General features: G+C 47.4%; 1 protein-coding gene across 6 annotated transcripts in view; it reads left to right on the top strand.

Annotated features, from left to right (window-relative positions):
- Positions 1 to 21,349, top strand: part of Ttc7b (tetratricopeptide repeat domain 7B) — a 216,825-nt gene that overhangs the window by 148,484 nt on the left and 46,992 nt on the right. For all 6 annotated transcript variants that reach the window (XM_052738772.1, XM_052738769.1, XM_052738767.1 and 3 more), the window contains 2 exons: positions 11,183 to 11,299; positions 19,250 to 19,347. In XM_052738772.1, coding sequence (XP_052594732.1) covers positions 11,183 to 11,299; positions 19,250 to 19,347 — 215 coding nt within the window. The remainder of the gene's footprint in view (positions 1 to 11,182; positions 11,300 to 19,249; positions 19,348 to 21,349) is intronic.

Here is a 21,349-nt window from a genome sequence, read left to right as displayed (position 1 = left end):
TTTTCAGGTTCCACTGGTGTAAAAAGGAACATGAAAACCTGAAAAACCTCCCCCAAGTGTGAGGGAGGGCTAGGGATCCTTGCAGAGAAGGTGTTTCCGACGATCTGCGTCCTCTGAGCCGGAGAGGTGGATGTTTTTAGTTGCAAACACACCTGAAGGTGTCCACATACCATAAAGATCCAAACTTGTGTTTGAAAAGTCACTTTATTGTGCTTTGTCTAACACCTGATGATTTCATAGAAGTGCTCTCGAGCTGGTGCCCTCACTAGTAAATAGTCCATGAGAAAGTGTGAGTATGTACTCTACTTAAGCAGGAAAAACCAAACTTCAGAGCAATGACAAAACTACTGGAGGGTTACATAACCAACCACGCTTGTCTCGGGGCCAACGGGAGGGCCAGGGAGCCGGGGAGTTACTGTTTAAAGGCTACAGAACAGTTTGCCAGATGATGAGTTCTGAAGGCCAGAGAGATATAGTTCAGTCAGTAAAGCACTTGCTGTGAAAACATAAGCACTTGAGTTCGACCTCTAGAACCCACATTGGAAGCTATATGTAGGGGCTGGAGAGATGGCTCAGTGGTTAAGAGCACTGGCTGCTGTCCTAGAGGACCAGGGTTCATTCAATTCCCAGCACCCACATGGTGGCTCACAACTGTCTATAACTCCAGTTCCAGAGTATCCAAAACTCTTTCTGGCCTCTGCAGGCATTACACACATGTGGGGTGTAGACATGCGGGCAGGCAAAACGTCCATACACATAAAATGTTTTACAAGGCTATGTGTGGTAGTATGTCTTTGTAATCCCTGCATTGAGAAGGTGGGGACAGGCAACTCCCCACTGGCCAGTTAGCCCAATCAGTGAGCTCCAGGCCAGTGCTAGACCCTATCTCAAAAACAAGGTATGTAGCACCTGAGGAACAATGACTGAGGTTGACCTCCAGCCTCTGTATGCATACACACAAATTCTGGAGACTGATGGTGCTATGGTGGCGCAGCATTGTGAATATACTTGAATGCCATTGAACCATATACTTAAAAATAGCCAAAATGGCAAATTTTATACTATATATGTTTTACTGCATTTATTAAAACAACAACTTTCTTGACTTTTATTGTTGATGTGCTTGGGTATAGGATGGTTTCCAGTAAGTATTCTTCAGAATTAGATGACTAGGGACTCTTGGTCTGGATCATTAAACCAGTATTCTTTCAGAATAGACTTGCTGAGCCAAGGTGACTTATCCCACACATTATCCTGACATATGTCACCTTTCTGTGAGGTTTGGGTATTTGGTGAAGTCTTTGGTAAACTGGGGTGCTTGTTAGGAGTAGCACCCCAATCCACTGACCAATGAATGGCTCAGAGGCCAACATGGAGTTTCCAACCAAAGACTGGCAAGACTGGAAGTGTTTGCAGCTATGTTTGTTTGGTGCGGGGAGTGTTCCTTCCTAGGTGGCCAGAAGCAGCCAGTCCCAATGTGATGGGTGGTGCTCCCTACACCTCTTTCCCATGTTCACCTAGTCAGGCACTTCTGGTTTAAATTCCTCAAGTAAGCCTGGTGATGGCGGCACACGCCTTTAATCCCAGCACTTGGGAGGCAGAGGCAGGCGGATCTCTGTGAGTTCGAGGCCAGCCTGGTCTACAGAGTGAGTTCCAGGAAGGGCCCAAAGCTACACAGAGAAATCCGGTCCCAAAAAAATAAAAAAATGAATAAATAAGTAAATAAATAAATTCCTCAAGTATCTTGTGCCCTTTCCAGAAGAGCCCCTCTCTTTAGGTACATTTTTATTTCTTTCAAGGTGGGCCAGTCTCCTTGTCAGCTCAAGGTCAAGTCTGCTCAGCAGGGAGAAGTCAGGCTGAGGTCAGAAGGTCCGCACCGAAGCCATTCCTCTCCAGTCATCACCTAGGAAGTTGATCTCCTAGTGTCAGTCAGTAGTTCCAAGAATCACCTTCAGAATTCTCACAGCATGCTTTCTGGAAACTGTGGGTCTGCAGTGCCTTGCCCAGATTGCTCTGCACACCAGAAACCTGAGCATCATGTCCTGTGAGCAGCTGGATCCCACAGCCATGCACAGCAGCCTGGTAGCCTTGGGGAGAGGCTACCATGCATGTGTCTGCCTAGCCCTTCTGTCCCCGACTTTTCTTTTCCCTTGGCACTCTCTGTGATTGCTGAGCCAAGGGCATTCCTTACCATTCCCTTTACAAAACCTGAGGGCAACTTCTCTGTCACCCTCTTGCTCTGTCCCCTTTTGGTGCCTTATTCCATTCAGTCAGAGAGCCCTTAAGAAGGAGTCCTGCCTGTGTGTGTAGACCCTGTTGTTTTGAGGGTAGCACGGCATTCAATGGCTCCCTTCGTTAAAGCAGGAATTCAAGGGGATCGAAATGATGGCAGCGTGATTCCAGGGGTGTTTTCAGTCCAAACAGGGCAGGTCATTTTCACGGCTCCAGAATACTAATTCAAACTGAGATCAATTACTGAAACAGGAGCCAATAATGAAGCAAACTATATAGTACCTTAGGTGATTTATGTCAGTTGTTTGTTCTAAAAATACTTCTAGACGGCTGAGGATGTGTTCCAATTTATTGACTCTTTGAACTGAGAGGCAAAATGTCAGTAATATGGTCTGTCATAAAGAAGAGGCAGGCTTAGGATCACAGGGGTGCAGCCACATCATCAGGCTTGCATCTGTCCCCAGCCCCATCCTTCCCAGGGCAGGATAAGAGGCAGCTGAGCCCTGAAAAACCAGCTACTTACATATTCTTTGGCACTAAGAATCTTTGTTTTACCAAATGAGTGTGGTCTTGATGTTCTGGGACAGCTGACCTGAGAGTGTGGGGAGATAGTGCAACTCTGTTGCTTGTTGGCAACTGAGACCAGAGAGAGAGAAAGGCCAATGAGCTTCCAGATGTGCTGGCACATTGCACTGTGTCTCCTAGAGCAGCGGAGGATGTCAAAATGGTCACATTTGTAGAACTTCCTTAGCAGTCAAATAGCTCACATCTGTCAGTGAGCCATTGGGTAGACCTGTCCCCAGAGAAGCTGCTACCTGAAGAGAACCTAGCCCTCAGACACGATGTTGGCAGTTGACCAGGAGGCAGAATGCATCTGGGTGTGTGACAGGACCAAGTATCCAGATTAACCCCTTGAAAGCCTGAGAATAGCCTGTGAGCGTTCGTTTATCAGCAAAGATTTTTGGATCTGAATACATTTCAAAAACATTTAATATTTTTGAATGCCAGACTCTCCCAGCTATTGAACATGATTTTCATTTACCTGTTCTGGAAAACATCTGAGTCTTCATCCCGAAATAGGACTTACTAAGCCCATTCAGGATCTCTGCATGTCCACATGCTAGTGGGACAGTTGCTCAGTGCTCTCCAGACCCAAGGGAGGACCATGAGTAGCTGCCACTCTGAATGAGGCCCCAGACTGGGAGACTGTGGCTGCCCAGTGCACCCTCACTGTAGCCATGTGGGCAACACTAGGCAGAGTTCTAGCACAACCCTCAGAAAGTGCTCAGAAGGTCTCCCTGGTAGGGCAGGTGCCATGTGTTCCTTACCACAGCTAGGGTGCCCACAATTGTGAGCTTAGTGTGAATGGGTGTGCAGAATGCCCACCTAGCTTGGGGACTAAAGGCGTGCTCCCAAGAGTCTCATTGGAGGCGAGTGTGGTACATACCAATAGTTCCTTTTTCTCAGGAACCCAAGAGTTTGGAACCAGCCTGGGCAACTTAACAAGCCCTCAATTCTAAATAAATTAATTAATTTCTCCTGGGAATGAATAAGCACGGGAAGAATTTCCGAAGTACAAGGACCATGGGAGCTCTTTCCTGGGTAGTTGTTTTTCTTTTGTTTTCAAACAGACCACGGACGGTCTGTCTGTCTGTCCTCCATCAGGGTGGAGAGCTATAAACAGCAGTGCTTTTTCAGCTTAACTTCATACCCACATTACATGGGAATCTAGCTGTGTGTGATTTCCAACTGGGGGGCGGCAGGTAGAAGAGAGAGAGATTCTGTTTTTCACAAGAATCTTTCCAGTAGATTCTGCAGCTACACGTCTTGGTCTATATTCAGACTAACAAAATATTCAGAGATCTGTTGAGGTCTTTTCTAGCTTTGCATTAAAAACTTGTATCTTCTTTTCCCATTGAGATCATAAATAAGAGATCATATATGTCAATAGTAGTTAGGTAAACCAAATGATCTGTGACATCATTTCCTGGGTAACCAATGAGTAACCAGATTGAGTGTCATTTACTGACTCTTTGCAGTGAGTGAGGACTCAAGGAATATTTGATATGTATTAACAGTCACGTGACCTGGCTGACACCTCATTCCTTCCAGCTGGTGATGAAAGGGAATGAGAAGGCTGTGTCTCAGCTTTGGCCCCATACAGCTGTAAGCCAGCATCACAGGCTGCCTGGTGGGGATTAGTCACAGTAGCTAAACTCGGGGCCACAGGCTAGTTTTTTGTTCGTGTGTTTGTTTGTTTGTTTCTCTGGCATTCGTCCGTTAAGAAAGCCCAGCCAGGTCAACTATGGCTCCAAACAGCACATAGTAAGCCTAGAGTGAGGACTCAAGGAATATTTGATTTGTATTAACAGTCACAGAGGAAGAGTTCATTCAGGCTACATTGGAACCTTCAGAAGGGTTAGCTGGCTGGATTTGAAGACATGCTTCTCCTGGACAGGGCTGGCTGCACATGGCCTGCTTCGCCTTCTCTTTCAGAACACCTGTTTCCAAATGACTCATCTGGCTTTAAATCCTCATCTCTCTCCTCATCACCACATTGCTTTGCATTTCTCATATCGCTCGGATCAGTTGGCTCGGCTGCCAGCCCGTCTTCTCTATTATTTAAAATTTCTTTTGAGCACACTTGCTGCACCCACCCTACACCCCCACCTCTGCTGATGTCATCTTTCCTTTGCCTAGTGTCACAGGCACGCTTTCCTTCAGGGCCTTGGCGGCAGCTCTGCTCTGTCTCTCCAGGTGGTCTGCCCAGCTCTGAAGGGGGGTGGGGGATAGCCAGGGTTCTGTGGATCTGGGCCCACTGTAGCAAATCTCCCAGGCTGCTCTGCGCAGCTGCTTCTGCATCCTGCCCGCAGTCAGGAGATAAGCAAAGGAAGGTTCCTGACATGAGGAGTCTTAAGAGTTCACAGAGCCGCACAAGATTCCAAGTGTTCAGGTTCCTAGGATTTTATTTCTAAATCAGCTGCCATGAATGCAGCCCTCACAGCTAGTTAGTGCAGGCTTAGATGATTATTATGCAGGTTTCCTCCTCAAGGGACTTAACAAGCTAGAGGATATCAGAGCCTCAGACGTTCCAGTTTTTTAAAATCTTTGTGAGAGAGAGACAGAGACAGAGTGTGTGTGTGTGTGTGTGTGTGTGTGTGTGTGTGTGTGTGAGAGAGAGAGAGAGAGAGAGAGAGAGAGAGAGAGAGAGAGAGAGAGAGAGTATGAGAATGTAGGCTGGGTGGCTCAGTGCATGTGTGAAGATCTTGAGGACCTGTAGTGGGAAGGACCACCTTAGATGCCAGGTGTTGCTTTCTATGTTGTGTGAGACAGGATCTCTTGTTTCCCACTGCATACTCCAGCCTAGCTGACCAATGATCGTCTCGGGATCTTCCTGTCTCCGCCTCCCATCCCACTCTAGGAGTCCTGGGATTACCTCTGGCTTTACATGGGTTCTGGGGATCCAAACTCAGGTCCTCGTGTTTACACAGGAAGTACTTTACTCCCCGAGCCATCTCCTCAGCCCTCACTGAGCATTCTTGATCTGAAAGTTTTGTGAGGCGTATTAAGTTTCCGAATTTTGAAATATGCACTTTTAGCTTTATCTTTCCCCCTAGCCCCAAGTTGGGACTTATGGGAGTGGACCCAGGAGAAGGGTGAACAAGAGTCACGTACAGTGGGTGGGGCAGATTCCCGAGGGTCAGAGCATCATCCTAGGAATGGTCCCTAGATGGCCAGCCTGCCCTGACATGTGCCACTTCAACTCGTTTCCTGTGAAGAACAATGGCATTTCACAGTACCACATGGCCTAACTCCTCATTGGGACAGTTGTAGGTCCTCCCTAAGCCAAACACAGTCTTTATTCCAAGAACTATCTTAGGATTCTTTGAAAATTTCCAAAGTAGGGTAAATATTATTAATGAATTTCAATGAAAAGTAAAAGTTTGAGTAACTAGGACATTCAAATACCTAGAATTTTATATGTATCAGACTTTGGGATGAAAGGCAAATCACTAATACAAGTGCACAAATGTGACTGTCCCTTAATGGATCTTGTATGTGACATTCTAGGAGCAGAACCCCACTCTTCAATTCCAGGCCACAGCATGGTCCTCACTGGGCTGGAAGTTCTCAGAGGGCTGGGGACTGAGCCTTATGCCACACTGTATCCCCCTGCTCTCACATTGGGGGGTTTAAATATTTGGCAGTGGACTAGACAGTGCTATACCACCTCTTCATTAGTGTCATTGTAAGGTTTGAAATCGTCCTCTGCTTCTCGTTCAGTGCCTTGGAGTCAGATAGATTTAGAGTTCAGCGTCTGTGATGTGCGTTTGGGCCGATTAGCTCTCTGCCTAATTTGCAGGGCTGTTGTGGAATCGGTGATTAAATATTTCAAGCATCTCGCAGCTGCTGCTGCTGTTATTATATTACTTGTCTTGGAAGCATACGTTTCCTGGCTTATAATTTGTTATCCCGCAGTTGTGAGCTCTTGTGGTTTTGGCAATTGTGTTGTCGTTGGGTGGGGGTTACTCCCGTTCTTTAAGGCTGAAGAGGTGCTGTTTGGCATCCACTCTGAAGGATGAGTAGGTGCTTGAGAGGCCAAAATGCATGGCTTGAAAAGATATTTCGAACAACAGAAATTGCTGTTCTGTGCAAAGCCCCAGGAGCATAAAGACTAGTGAGGTGAGGGAGGGGCTGGCCATGGCTTGAGCTGGTTTCCAGAGGATGGGCCGGGAACAAACCAAGGTGACAAGAGCCAGATCACAACAGGCATGTAGAAGATTCTAAATCTTAATTATTAGTGATGAAGTCTCTATTAGTTACTTTTCTCCTTGCTGTAGCCAAAGTGCCTGACAGGAAGCCGCTTAAGGAAAAATGCAGAAGGCAGATTTCTGTGAGCTCGAGGCCAGCCTGGTCTACAGAGCGAGTTCTAGGACAGCCAGAGCTGTTACACAGAGAAACCTTGTTTTGAAACACCCCCCCCCCAAAAAAAAAGAGGCAAAATGCAGAAAACAGAGAAAAAGCAGAAAGCATGGTGGTAGGAACAGGAAGTGCTTGTCGGTCTGTACTCAAATCAGAATGCCTGAGGGATGAACATTTTCCACTTGCTTTCCCTGTTTTATTCAGATAAGGGCCCCAGCTTATGGGACGGTGCCCCAGATTTAGGATGGGTCTTCACACCCCAGTTAAACCAATCTAGAAACAGACCTGCCGAGATTTGTCTTGTAGGTCATTCTAGTTCCTGTCAAGTTGACCGTTGAAATTAACCATCACAGAATTGAATTAGTGTTTTAATGTGTTCTGTTCTTCATTAATTTTGATTCATTTTCAATGGGTCTCTGAACAAAATATGTTTTAAATAAGATTATTGAACTTTGAACCAAGTCTAGGAAGTACATGACTTCTGACGTTGTCATGGCTGTTCGTGGTGACATGCCAGCCTGTTCTTACCTGTGGTGTCCCCTCTTCTGCTCACTGCAGCAGGTGACAGGCATGTACTGTGTCCAACACTGTGTCCTAAGCTTTCTCGTCACTTGTTTTGTTTTTCTTGCATTGGGATTTCCACGGTGAATTGAATGTATGGTATCTTGGAATTCAGCAGCGTCAGACTAATGCAGGTCATTGTGTATTCCGTGTTTCTGTGCCAACAGTACTTGCTTCCTGCCAGATGTTTTCAGCAGCCTGTTTCTGGAGAGGTGATAAGCATCGGTTCTGTTTTCACCACTCTTTCCTGCCTTGTAAAGCTGCTGAAGTTCAGGAAGAGGGTGACGAGACAGTGCCGTCTCCCTGCTCGCCTTGTGCATTCACAGCTAGCGAGTGTGTGCGCACACGCACAGGCCTGCAGGAAAGCTAGCTGCCTGTGTTCTTGGCTCCCCAGCTCTTCCCTCCGCCAGGTTCTTTCTTGCTGTCCCCACCCCCTCCCTCCCAGTGCCTTTCCCGTCACGTGTGTGAGCATTTCCACCACTGTTCTTCCTGTCTGCTTCTCTTAAATCCAGCCCACACCTCTCAGCTCCATATCCCGAGTCAAGTGTTTGAAAGCTGTTATTTCATGTTAATTAGAAGTTCTTTCCCAGCCAGGAAACCTTCACAGAACTGTTCCCTCAAGCCAAGGCTTCAAGATGCACCCTGGCATTTGTACTTGGGGACAGTGGAAGGAATCATGGCTAATTGCTACTAAACAAGGAAACATTCTCACCCACTCCCGGACTTTTCTATATGCCTGGCCAAGCCATAAGACCTTGGTTTGCTCTTACCCAAGAACCCAGCCACCTACAGTGTCTAAGAGGCCTGTAGGCTTCACAGTCCTAGGAGAACTCTCTCCTAGACACAGTTGCTTGGCAGTCACCTCACTTAGAAGATCCTATGGGCCTCCAACCAGAAGCTGCTGCTTCCCTCCTAACATGTTAGATTTGGGTAGAAAATTCTTGACTCATGTAGGCTTCAGCAGGAGTTAGCTTCTGGCTCTTTTTAAACACTCTCAAGACCCCTGAATGGCTGCCAGTGTCTGGAGGTGGCCCCAGTAGGCTTCAAGGGGATTTTCATCTCTTCAGGTATGGTGGGTCAGAGCCAAGCCCATGCTTGCTTCTGGCCTTCCTGTTGGTGCCCACTGTTTTCAGGTCAGGGACCACAGCCTGCTCATCACCTGCTCCTGTCCCATCTTTCACCAGCAGGGACTTCACTGCTCTAGGTACCATGAAGGTGGATATTATATCACAAGAGGCTGAAGACCTCTCCTGTATCTCATTAGACTACTTGAAATGCATGTCTTGATCTCCCATGGGTTACAGAGAAAGCCGTTGATGAGCAGATGTGATGAAAGGTCCAATGAGCAGAGAGCAGTCACAGTCACGGGCACTGTGGAGGGGAGGTCATGCACTCCAAAACGCAACTGGCCAGAGGGCTTCAATGTGAAGAAATAAATGCTACCTACCCAGAAAGGTGATTACAGGGACGACACTACCCGTGTGTCTAAGTGCCCCATGCAGGCCTGGCACACAGGAGGCCTTCAGCAGTCCTCAGCTGTCCCTCTCCTATCTTTATTAACAAACTGCAGCTGCTAGAGTCTGTGCCAAGTAAAGAAGATAAAATAAGAAAGTGGTCGTGGAAAGGCTTACTTGACAAGGTTAGTTTAGCTGAACTGTAGAAAAATCCGAGGGCTGGTAAGTACTGGAGTCAGGATCCAGAATCCAGCATGCCCAGCTGCAGGAGAGGCAGCAGCTGGTCAGCTCTATGGAAGTAGAGGGTGTACAGCACATGACTGGGTAGTGAGCTGAGAGCTTTGAAGGACTAGTGAAGGGGTTTTTGACTCACTTTGCAAGTGGTAAGGAATGATGTCTATTTCTCTAGCTGGGGCGAAATATAATCGTTAAATGAATCTATAACAAGGTTTCTGAGAGCTGAAGGAGTAGACAAGGGAAATCTGGTCTGTGCTAGAACCTTCTCAAGGATAGTGATGATGAGTCCAGGGATTACGAAAGCTGTGGGCTGCAGTCAGTTGTCTGATGTCTACAGGGAGGACAGTTCGGAGTAGACTGAGTCAGAGACCTAAAGAAGGGAAATTCTTCAGCTTAGCACTCAGGTCTAGATGAAACCATGGGTGACATCAAGAATAAGGAAATACTTTCATGATTGTGAAAGGACTCAAAATCCAAAAATATAGCCAGTAAATAGCTGGGCTAGGCAGGTCCCAAGAAGAGGCCTGCACCATGGTCCTCTTGACTATGTGACTTCAGAAAGTCTTTTTTTTAAAACATGGTATTCCATAGCTTAGACTGGCCTGCAACTCATTGTATAGAAGCTAACAGTCATCCCCCTGCCTCAGTTTTCTGCATGCTGGGATTACATGCATGGGTTACCATGTCCAGCTCTGTAAGCTTTCAAAGCTTCTGAGAGAGTGAGCATTCTCCTGGAGGGCTCTCTGCAGATATTTATACCACCTGAGTCATATCTCCTGTGTAATCTTATAAATAAACCAAGGTTCACTTTTAATGAATTTCTGAAGTTTCATAAATAAATTGGCTTAGTTCTAAAAGGCATGTTTTTAATAAAATCTGTGTTCTGAATAAAATTGGCCACTTCAGTGCTTTTAACCTCACCACAGTCCGTATGCTGTACTTGCATTTGCCTCCATGGGGAGACTTGCACAAGGCCACAGGTTGAACAGCAAGGTCAGGAAGCCTTGACTCTGCAGCCTCTGCTTCTCCTAGACCCTGCAGGTGCATGGCTGGCCCAGTCTAAGATGAGTGCAGTTCAGGGCCGACACAGGTCTAAACCACATGGGGTCCTGGTGCTGAGAGGGGCAATGGACACAGCCTGGTACTAACCGAGGAGCTATGTCCAGTTGAGAACCACTCACAAAGGAAAAACTAGTTTCTCCAAGGGAGTCTCACTGGGTATATAAGCCACACTTAAGGGCAGGCCCAGTGCCCAGCAGTAGACGGCCAACACAAAATGAACTCAATGGTATTTTTAGAAGGTTTTTGTCTCATGCTTTGTCTGGGCTTCTTTCTTTTTTTCTTTTTTTAAACCTGGTCTTTTGCTTATACATTGTTTCCAATTTTGTGTTTTTTAATGGAATTTCTGTGTGTGCAATATGTGTGTCACTGCATCTGTATGTGTTTTTGTGCTTTTCTTTGGCTCTTCTTCCTGTTTATTTGTTCTGTCCTATTCCGGTTTGCTTTTACTTTGTTATTAGTTTTTTAGATGCTTGTGTGTTTTCTAATGAGAGAGAAAAATGAAGGGGAGAGATTTGGGTGGTTGAATAGGATCTAGGAGGAACTGGGGGAGGAGAAACTGTGATCAGAATATACTGTATGGGGAAAAATATATTTTCAATAAAAATTAAAATGAGGGCAGTTGCCCTCGCCCTAGCTGAGCCCACTTCTCTTCTGATTTGAAAGGCAGGCCTCTGGCTTGAGCTGTGCATTTCCTCCCTTCTCTTTCACTGTAGACTACTGTTTTCCAAAGTGAAGTTGGAGTCACTCTGCCGGGGCCCAGATGAGGCGCTGCTGACCTGTAAGCACATGTTACAGATATGGAAATCCTGCTACAACCTCACCAACCCCAGGTAAGAGGCCACTGGTGCCTGTTTTGTGCCGTGTTTGCATGGGTAGCTACAAATCAGAGCCCTCACCTATGGGCATTTATCTGGCATTAATTCTGTCACTACCTTGTACCCCAGGTCTCCACAAATGCTAGATAATAATGATGAAGTCTTAGGGTTTTATTGCTCTGAAGAGACACCATGACCATGGCAACTCTTACAAAGGAAAATATTTAATTGGGGATGGCTTATAGTTCAGAGGATTAGTCCGTTATTGTCATGGTGGAAAGCATGGCAGTGTGCAGGCAGACATGGTGCTGGAGAAGGAGTTGAGGGTTCTACGTCTGAATCAGCAGGCAGCAGGAAGTCAGAATGAGCCACTAGGCCTGGCTTGAGCATCTGAGACCTCAAAGCCTACCCCAGTGACACACTTCCTCCAGCAAGGCCACACCTCCTAATAGTGCTACTGCCTGTGGGCCTGTGGGGGCCATTTCCTTTCAACCACCACATGGAGCTTCATGCTTCTCCATGGCTGATGAAGCCTCTAAGTCATGGGTTTCTTTTGTTCCCCTCTCTTCCCCACTCCCACCCCATAATGACCCATGGATGACCCATAATGATTCATTCACAAATGCTTTCTCTCTCTAGCCTGGGACAAACTTAACCATCTTCCTAGAAATTGATGTATAGAAGATGGCCAGTGACATACTGCAAATGAGTTTCCTGTAATAATATTTAAAGGATCTGTGTCAACAGCAGGCCACTTCCTATTCAGAAGGGAAGTTGCTGTGAACACACTTAAAAATAATTTTGAAGAAGTTAAAATTATGATTCATACGAATATAAATAAACACATATTAAAGATTTTATTAACTTCATTCATTTGTGAAGGAGCCGTACAAGTTAATATCCATTCAGAGAAGAATTGGAACATGTATCTAGGCAGAAATGCTGAAATGAATTTACATCTAGATGCAAACATAGTATCTTCTAAGATGATGGAATGTGTAATGTGGGGTTGTCTTTCCCCAAGGTAGAGATCAATTGTATACCCCACAGATAGATTTGTACTAATGGTTTTCTACAGGCTAACTTCTGCCCCTTAGAGCTGTGTAGTACTTAAGTTAGCAGGAAGTCAAAGATGCTCTCCAGTTGCGGAGAACTATTCCTCCTCAGATGCAGAGGAATAGCCAGGCAACCCTGGCAGGTCACCAGCAAATACCCCAGAACCCATTTGCCCCAAGTCTGGGATACATTGCCAGAGGAATTTAGCAAAGAGTTATCCGATGATTCAAGTGACTGCCCACAACTCAAACACCCGAGATTCCTCAAGTTCATGGCAAGGTGTATGTATGACTTACAGTGTGCTCTAAGGAGGCAGGGGGCAGACAGGGGGTCACTCAGTGGAACGGGAGTGTCGGAGGCAGACAAGTAGGCTGGTAGCCATGGTTTGCAGAGACCTCCAGAGAGGAAGGGTGGGCTGTGAGTTAAGCAGTGGGAAATGGGAACTTTGATTTTTTTAACAAAGTTTCTTCGGTTGAACAGGATGCGGTGGCTCACACTGTAATCCCAACTCTGGGAACCCAAGTTAGGAGGGTTGCTAAGAGTCCAAGAGCATGAGTTCTAGACTAGCCTAGACATCAGGATTAGAGAGCCTTTGCTCTATAGCCCAGCCTGCAGCAATCCTCAGCTGGTTGTTTCTGTGCTGGAACCCATCTTTTGCCTGTACCTCCTTTAGAAAGGAGAAAATAAACCATCAGTGTTCTCTTTGCCAATTTCCCTCAGTTCTCCACACCTCTCCCACCTCCCCACATTTCCTCCCACTTAGCAACCAAGAATATTGAATGTGCAGAGAAAAAAATAGCAGAATTGGAAAGCCTTTAAAAATACCTAACCAAATGCCTGGCTGTGTCCATACTCTTCTTCCCTTGAAAGACCTTTTAGGGCCAGAGCAGGGTGTTCCTGCCTGGGGGTGGAGGTGACCCCTTCCAAAGCCTTAGGCATGGGGTGGAGATGATCCCTTCCAAAGCCTTGGGCATGGGGTGGAGATGACCCCTTCCAAAGCCTTGGGCGTGGGGTGGAGATAACCCCTTCCAAAGCTTTGGGCATGGGGTGGAGATGATCCCTTCCAAAGCTTTGGGCATGGGGTGGAGATGACCCCTTCCAAAGCTTTGGGCATGGGGTGGAGATGATCCCTTCCAAAGCTTTGGGCATGGGGTGGAGATGACCCCTTCCAAAGCCTTGGGCATGGGGTAGAGATAACCCCTTCCAAAGCTTTGGGCATGGGGTAGAGATGACCCCTTCCAAAGCCTTGGGCATGGGGTGGAGATAACCCCTTCCAAAGCCTTGGGCATGGGGTAGAGATGACCCCTTCCAAAGCCTTGGGTATGGGGTGGAGATAACGCCTTCCAAAGCCTTGGGCATGGGGTGGAGATGACCCCTTCCAAAGCCTTGGGCATGGGGTAGAGATGACCCCTTCCAAAGCCTTGGGCATGGGGTAGAGATGACCCCTTCCAAAGCCTTGGGCATGGCAGGGAGGCACAGCAGCCATTTACTGGAGAGCTCCCTGTATGTTTATTTCAACTTCATCTTCTCAGGATATAAATAAATGTTTCTCAGCAGCCCTCACCATTGCACAAATTTAGGCATGCTTGGGCAGCTGGGGTGACAAGTGACCCTGGCTAGGGAGTGCAGCATGCAGAAAGAGGGCTAGCTCTACGGAGTCTGCACACTTCAAAGTCCCTAGATACAGCAGCATAGGACCAACAGCCTCCAGGCTGTCTTTAGGTAATATGGACTTTAGCACAAGGCAGCATCGTGATAAGTATGTGAAAAGCACCCTTTACTAAAAATAAGTAAGCTGAAAACTGAGCAGAAAGGTTTTTACAGGAGGCAATTGGTTTCTGTCCAGAGGAAGTGGGTCTTTGGCAGCTGCCTGGCTCTGCTGCCCTTGCCTCTGCGTGTTCAGTTATGGTGACCCCTTTGCTCCACCTGTCTGGGTTTCCCAGTCTTCCCCAGGCCCTTGCATATCCTTGCAGAGACTCAGCACAAGCCCTCAGGGCACTAAGAGGAGGTGGAGGAAGACGTGGGCCATACAGAGAGTGGCCAAATTGAGACTAGCCCCTGCCTGTGTTCTCAGCAGCTCTTTCCATCTTTATTTTTGCTTGAGGGAAATCATAATAGAAGGCGGCTGCTGAGCTGAACCTTGGACAACGTGTACCAATAGGGTTCCACCTGCTGTTGTAGGACGCAGTTCCTGCTTTGGGCAAAGTGGGTGGACGTTCTCTCCAGCATACATTTGGTGAAGTGCTGCCATTTTAGGGGGCTGGATTCTCCTTCCCTGGGTCTGAAAATTTTCCTGCATTTAGGATAGGGATATGTCTCGGGTTTTGTCTTCTCTCCCTTAGTAAAGAATAAAGCCCCCTCAATTCTCTGTAATGACTTAGCCACTCAAAACAGCATGAATCTGACCAGAACCTCAGGGAAAGGTCCCCACGGGCTCCCAGCATCTGAATCACAGCATTTCAGCCCGGTATGGGAGTAATTGTTTTCACTGAGAACTTCCCTGTGCCAGCGCCACACGGGGCCCTTTGTGCGCAGGCAGCCTTCAGTCCCTGCGTTGGCCTGCGGGGTAACTATGTTTCTACTTCAGAGGAAACAAAGTTGAAGCTAAAGGAGACTGCAGAACATGTCCAAGTTCTCCAGCTGAGATATACAGTAGAGCTGCTGTCAACCCGAGGCTGTCCGACACCAAAGCTCCCTCCAGGACAGCATGCTGTCTCCTGATGACAACCAGTTTCTCCTCCTCTTCTTCTTCCTTTTAATTGTCAATCACTTCTCTTCCCTCTGATGACTGCCACCTGAGCCATCTCTGTCATTAGTCACAGGCTGACATCTTCATGATTGGAAGAAACTTATTTCTTCCTAACTCTTATTTCAGTCACTTACCAACAAATAGCATTTAAAGCTGACACACACAGATGCGTATTTTCCTTCCTTCAGCCCTACTAATAATCATCAGCATTTTGGTAGGGCTTTTTTTATTTTTCAGAACATGCTCTCATTCTGTCTTCAGAAAAGCTGAATCACATGGGCAAATGCCATGTTGCATCCAACTCATTTTACTGTTGCAAAAAGTGAGGCTCAGAAACACTGAGAGCTTGTGCGATCATTATGACCCAGACCTAAGAAGCTAGAGAGAAGCAGGGGTCCTGTTTTAGTCAGTGTTCTGCTGCTGTGAAGATTTACCATGAACACGGTAACTCTTATAAAAAGAAAGCATTTAACTGGGGCTTGCTTGCAGTTTCAGAGGTTTAATCCATTATCTTGGAGGGAAGCATGGCAGCATGCAGGCAGACATGGTGCTAGAGAAGTAACTGAGAGTTCCGCATCTGGATCCACAGGCAACAGGAAGAGGGAGAAACTCCTTCACCTCACTTGGGCTTTTACTCCACCCCCAGTAACACACTTCCTCCACACCTCCTAATCCCTCTCAAGTAGTGCCACTCCCTAATGACCAAACATTGAATTCTTATGAGCCTATGTGATCCATTCTAATTCAAACCAGCACATTCCACTCCCTGGCTCCTATAAGCTTTTAGCCTATATCATAATGCAAAAAATGCATGAAGTCCAACTCAAACAGTCTCATAGTCTATTGCAGTCTCAACACTGTTTAAAAGTCCAAAGTTCCAAGTCTCTTCTGAGACTCAAGGAAATCTCTTAACTATAATCCCCCTGTAAAATCCAAATCAAAAAGCAGATCACATATTTCCCACATATAATGGCACAAAATATACATTTCCAGTCTAAAAGGGAAGAAAGGGAGCATGATGAGGAAATACTGGACCTAAGCAAGACCTAAACCTCTCCTGTCAGCCTCTGCTATGGGTTTCTGTCTGCAGCCCCTCTCTTAGATACAATATATATTGTGTGTCACACACTTTCTAGGAGCTGGAAAGAGGCAAGGCTGCGAATAGGCACTCCAGGGTTCTGACTCCTGGTCCACCACCTCCACCTCCACCACCACCTCGTGTTTAGCCTCTTGTGTTTAGCCTCTCTGCAGCTATGGAGTTTCTAAGAGAAATTTACAGTTCCAATTTTAACCACTGTCTACTATACTCTGAATTCTCAGTCCTAACAGGGCATAGTAATTCCCTGGAGGTGCACATGTATGTGTGTAGACATTTTCAGCTTATACACCATGGACTTGAAGAGCCTTCTGATTTCCTTTCCCGAAACTGCCTCTTAGCACATATAACCTGGAATGGTTTTCTCTGTTTCCTGCCATCTCCCTTTCCTGGGAGATGTTCCTGGCAGGCTGAGTGCCAGGCTGAGAAGTGAGGTGAGGTGATAAGTGGTTCATGAGAAGTGCCCAAGTAGACAGAGTCCCAAAGGGAGAAGGGAAAGTGACTTTTAAGTCAGTGAGAGGAACATATCTAGAAAGAAAACATTCCATTTGGAAGTAAAAGCATCTCAATTTTGAATGATGCATAGTTGCATGTATGCTGTTTTTAAGGGGGCAATTGAAGACAGAATGAGAGATATACCCAAATGTGGTTGCTCTGCCGATGGGGGGAGATGGTCTTGCATCATTATCAGTGATTATGGTTGCAGTTGGGATTTCTATTGTTTGAAGTATGAAGCCTTTAACTTCCCACATCTCCCATAGTCACCGGAAGGCCAGGGGTAAGCTGTCTGTTGGGAACTCACCAGACATAGTAACCCAGACCAATGTTTCTAGGGAGCTATGTTTCTGACCTTTGGCCTGTGCCTGAAAGTTATAACTCTCCAGAATGTTCCATCTGCACACACACCCCTACCCACTTCTGTGTAGGAAGATAATCTTCCCCTACTCCATCTGGCTAGAGAGATCACTGAGGTACAATGGCCTTCCTCAAAGTGATAACTCATTAGTGACAGATGTGGGATAAAAGCCCTGATCCCTATCCAGGCTCCAGGACCCCAGCTTTGAGATCCTTCCAAAGCATCACACATGGCAGTCAAGCTCACGCTCTGGAGCTTGCTGAGCATTATGGCTGCAGCACCTCCCAGCGTGGTCCACTGGATGCCGGGGCAGGTCCTTCCTCTGCACTGTTAATACCTCATGTGTTGCAGAATCCATTTTATATCCAGAGAAAGCCTCCTGAAAACTTCCTGGAAGAGGAGCCATTGCAGTTTTCAGATCATTAACCCTTTGTGATTGTTTCTATTAAAAACACTATGTGAACAGACCAGTATTAGAAACAGTCAGTCCACTTTACATGATTGTTTGCTCAGGCTTTTGCATTGTCTTCTGCTGAGGGAGAGTGTTTGTTTCCCAGTGCGGAAATTAATAGTGCAGCTTCCAGCAAGCCTGTATGGATGATGTAGTAAGTGCAGGCTGACAGTCTGCAGTGAGCGAGGTTTCCTCGGCTTCCTGTTTCTCTAACTCCATATCTGGACGGGGAAATTGTAGCCTGTAAACTGTGTTAAGGTTCATAACGCATCTTGTCTGTGCTGTTGGGCGGCAGCAGCAGCTGCGCACAGGAAGGAAATTGTGTTCCTTTATTGTAGATTTCAAATGTCTTAACAGGAAAAAAAAATCACTTCTAGTGCTCCAGACATTATCATGATAGGAAAATAATAATAATAATAATAATATTTCTACTACCTACTTCGTAGATTGTGTCTTAGACTCTGTATGGGCCAAGGTTCTTTAACTGCTTCATCTCTGTTCAACCTGCAGTGGCGTCCATGTGACGGTGCTAGTGGGTGGTGCCAAGCCTGTTTTGTAGGCCAAGCTGGAGAAATGGGCGCCAGAAAGATGGGCAGTGCTGGAAGCTGGTGGGCGTGGCTGTTTGGAGGCAGCCACCCGAACCGTGCTCTATTGTCCTCAAGTCCCCTCTGGCCAGCCTTCTAAGCTCAGGAAAGCCAGGGGGCCACAGCTCTGCTGTGACTGGATCACAGAAGCACTTCACATCACCTTTTCCTGTGTATTAAGTGGGAATACTAGCCATGTAAGGAATTCCCTCAAGTTCATGATGGTCACACTGGAAAGCAAGGACCAGGAAGCCTCAAATCCAGCAGCTGCCCTGGGAACTACAGGAATTTTGAGAAATCATAATTGTCTTAGAAATTTTAATATGCTTGGTCTGGATGGGGCCTTGGCACTGTAGAATTTTGGAAATGTTCTGGGTAATTGCTCTCATGCCACAGAGTTCAAAGCCCTGGTGTGGTTGGCAAAGACATCTTGGAGGGTAGTGCATTAGGAGCTGGATAAATTCATTCCAAAGTTTCATGGCCCAGAATGCCAGCCCTTCTCTCCCTATCAAGAAACTAACTGGAAGAATCCCTCCCCTCCTTTCCCTTCCCCTCCCCTCTCCTCCCCTCCCCTCTCCTTCCCTCTCCTCCCCTCCTTTGCCCTCTCCCCACCTCCTCTCCCCTCCCCTCCCCTATCCTCCCCTCCCTTCTCCTCTCCTCTCTCCTCCCCTCCTTTGCCCTCTCCCCACCTCCTCTCCCCTCCCCTCCCCTCCCCTCCCCTCTCTTTTCCCTCCCTCCTTTCCCACCTGGCTTCCTTCCTCCATCTTTCTTTCTCTCTTTCTTACCTTCTTTGTTCGTGTAAAAGATGCGCGTGTGAACAGGTGTACATATGCCACAGCTCATCTGTGGTGGTCAGAAGGCAATTTGGGGGAGTTGGTTCTCCCCTCCACCATTGGTCCTGGGGATCAAACTCAGATTGTGAGGCTTAGGCAGCAAGGCTTTGCCCGCTGAGCCGCCTCACTGGCCCGCTCTTCTCTCAGATCTTAAATGAGAAGAGAATAAAAGCGTCCGGCCTGGCTCTGTGGGCGGCACTGAAGCCAAGGGTGCAGGTCCCTTCGAGTGTCGGGGGCTATGAGGAGCGTCCACGCACATGTAGCTGTCCCTGTGCTTCAGCTTGCCGGGCCACTTTGATCTCGTCTTTGGGGTGACTGACATTTACAGTGTGTTTTGCAGTGACTCTGGACGTGGGAGCAGCCTCTTAGATAGAACCATCGCTGACAGACGACAGCTTAATACAATCACATTGCCAGACTTCAGCGATCCTGAGACAGGTGAGAATCAAAGGCCGGAGGGGGATCAAAGAGCAGAAGGTGGACCAAATGCTGTCGGCCCCAGGAGTGGGCGGGGGAGTAAGGGGGGCTGTGGAAGAATGTGGGACGAGGCCTCAGGCAAATAGCTGGACGCTGCACACTTATCTGAGGTGCACTTCTTCAATCTCCTTTTCCAGGGTTGGTTTGCAGTGAAGAGAGGAATATTAGCCTAGATCAACTCCTCATCTGTTTCCCCTCGCTCAGGGAACTGAACCTTTGAAACCACAACTAGGTGGTTTCCTGCACATCAGGTTCCCTCTGTGCTCTATCTACTGTGGGCTTCTGCACTTGTTGAAGTCCGCCATCTGACTTCCAGTCGGATGCATACATCAACACACGTGCTTCCAGCAGGAGCACCTGGCGAGTGGCAGGGGCTTCTGAGCTGCTAATTCTACTGGCCCCACGTGGTGGCCCATGGCACTTACTGCCTCTGAGCAATGTTTCTGATTGGCTGGTAAAGGCCTCTGGGGGTAGTGTGTTCCATGTTCATGTGCCCACAGCTCCTGGCTGCAGGGAAGTAAGCACACCTCCCCAGTTTTCATAGCTCCAAATCGGCAGTTCCGGCAGCAATGCTGCGTCGTCACTGACAATCCGGGGACTCCACAGACCCACAAAACATAATGAAATTCACTCAGTTTCAAGCCTTAGAAGTAGTTCTAGAACACCATTAGAATCAGCTTCTGCCACTTCTCCCCTCAATACCCAACAAGGGACACTGTTAGTCTCTATGTGGCTCACTTCATCTTTTATGGGATAACTTCATGGGGGCCCCTGGGTCTCTTTCCTGTCTGTGTGCCACATCCCAGCTCCTGACATCCTCTGGAAATCCCAGTCCTAGAGGGGTGGTAGGATTGGGTCTGGGGGCCTGGTGGTGCTTCCAGAACCATCCCATAGCTATTACTGACTCATTCCTGCCAAAGCTCCAGATTCAAAATCAGCCTGCAAAGTTCCAGCCAAAGCCCCTGTCCCTGTTTTAATGATTGTTGGACACAAGAAATGGCACAAACTATGACTTGATAGAGTTCACTTGGCTAGCAAATACTGTTTACAGGCACACTGGTGTAACCACAGGCCACTCCTGGAGTAGCCCACCCCGCATTGATCAGTATTTGGGGGTGGGCACAGACTCCAAGGCAAAGCCCTGCCTTGTGGATACAGTCATCCCGGGGGGCTTTTAAGGTCCTTGTAGAAAGGAAAGGTCAGACTGTCGGCCCTAGTCAAAATGAGGTGAGGCTGGGACAAGGAGAGAAGAAAACCAGGGACACCAACTATGGCCACTGCCCAAACTCAAGCTGATTCCCAAGAGCTGCTGTGGCCACTGAGGGCTGCCCTCCCCTCAGCCTCTTCCTCAGTGTCCCATGAGAACAGCCACACTAAGTCTAAGCTCTTCCCTCTCGGCTGGCTTGGATCTTAATTTCTCTTCAGGTTCCAAGACTTACATGCTGTTATCAGTAACAGAGCCGCAGAAAACGAATAAGGCCCTTCTTCTTGCTGCCCTCTGCTCCTGGGAGGTCTTCCCTGGGACTCTCAGGAGTGCCTTCCACACGATAAGCCTCCGGTGTCGTGTTGTCCAAGTGGACGCAGGCCCTCGCTAGGGTCATGGCCCACTATTTCTTCTCCCTTCTCTACCTTAGTGCCACTTGTGTGGCTGATCCCTTGGAAAGGTCCCTTATTCCAAGGAAGTCCAAGTATCATATCTGGAGTCTAGGCTTCTGGTTCCTGTGTCCCTACCAAACAGCAGTGGAGACCACCCCCTCCCATAAGCAGGCCAGTAACTATCTTGTTGCACTATGTAAATGAACCCTCCAAGACCCCTTTTGTCTGACCTGCTGTGGATTGTTGCTGTTTACACAGCATCATTTAACCTATAGTCCAGGGATCAGAGCGCAAAGAGGCCTTCTTAGGGGCAGTCTGTCACTGAGCACAAACACTCTGAACTGATAGTGTAAGCCAGAAGAATTAG

The sequence above is a fragment of the Peromyscus californicus genome, unplaced genomic scaffold, assembly GCF_007827085.1.
Source record: "Peromyscus californicus insignis strain IS unplaced genomic scaffold, ASM782708v3 Scaffold_15__1_contigs__length_86483966, whole genome shotgun sequence".
NCBI classification, from domain to species: Eukaryota; Metazoa; Chordata; class Mammalia; order Rodentia; family Cricetidae; genus Peromyscus; species Peromyscus californicus.
Note: the sequence above shows the minus strand (reverse complement) of the source record. Positions and strands in the feature narration are given on the sequence as shown.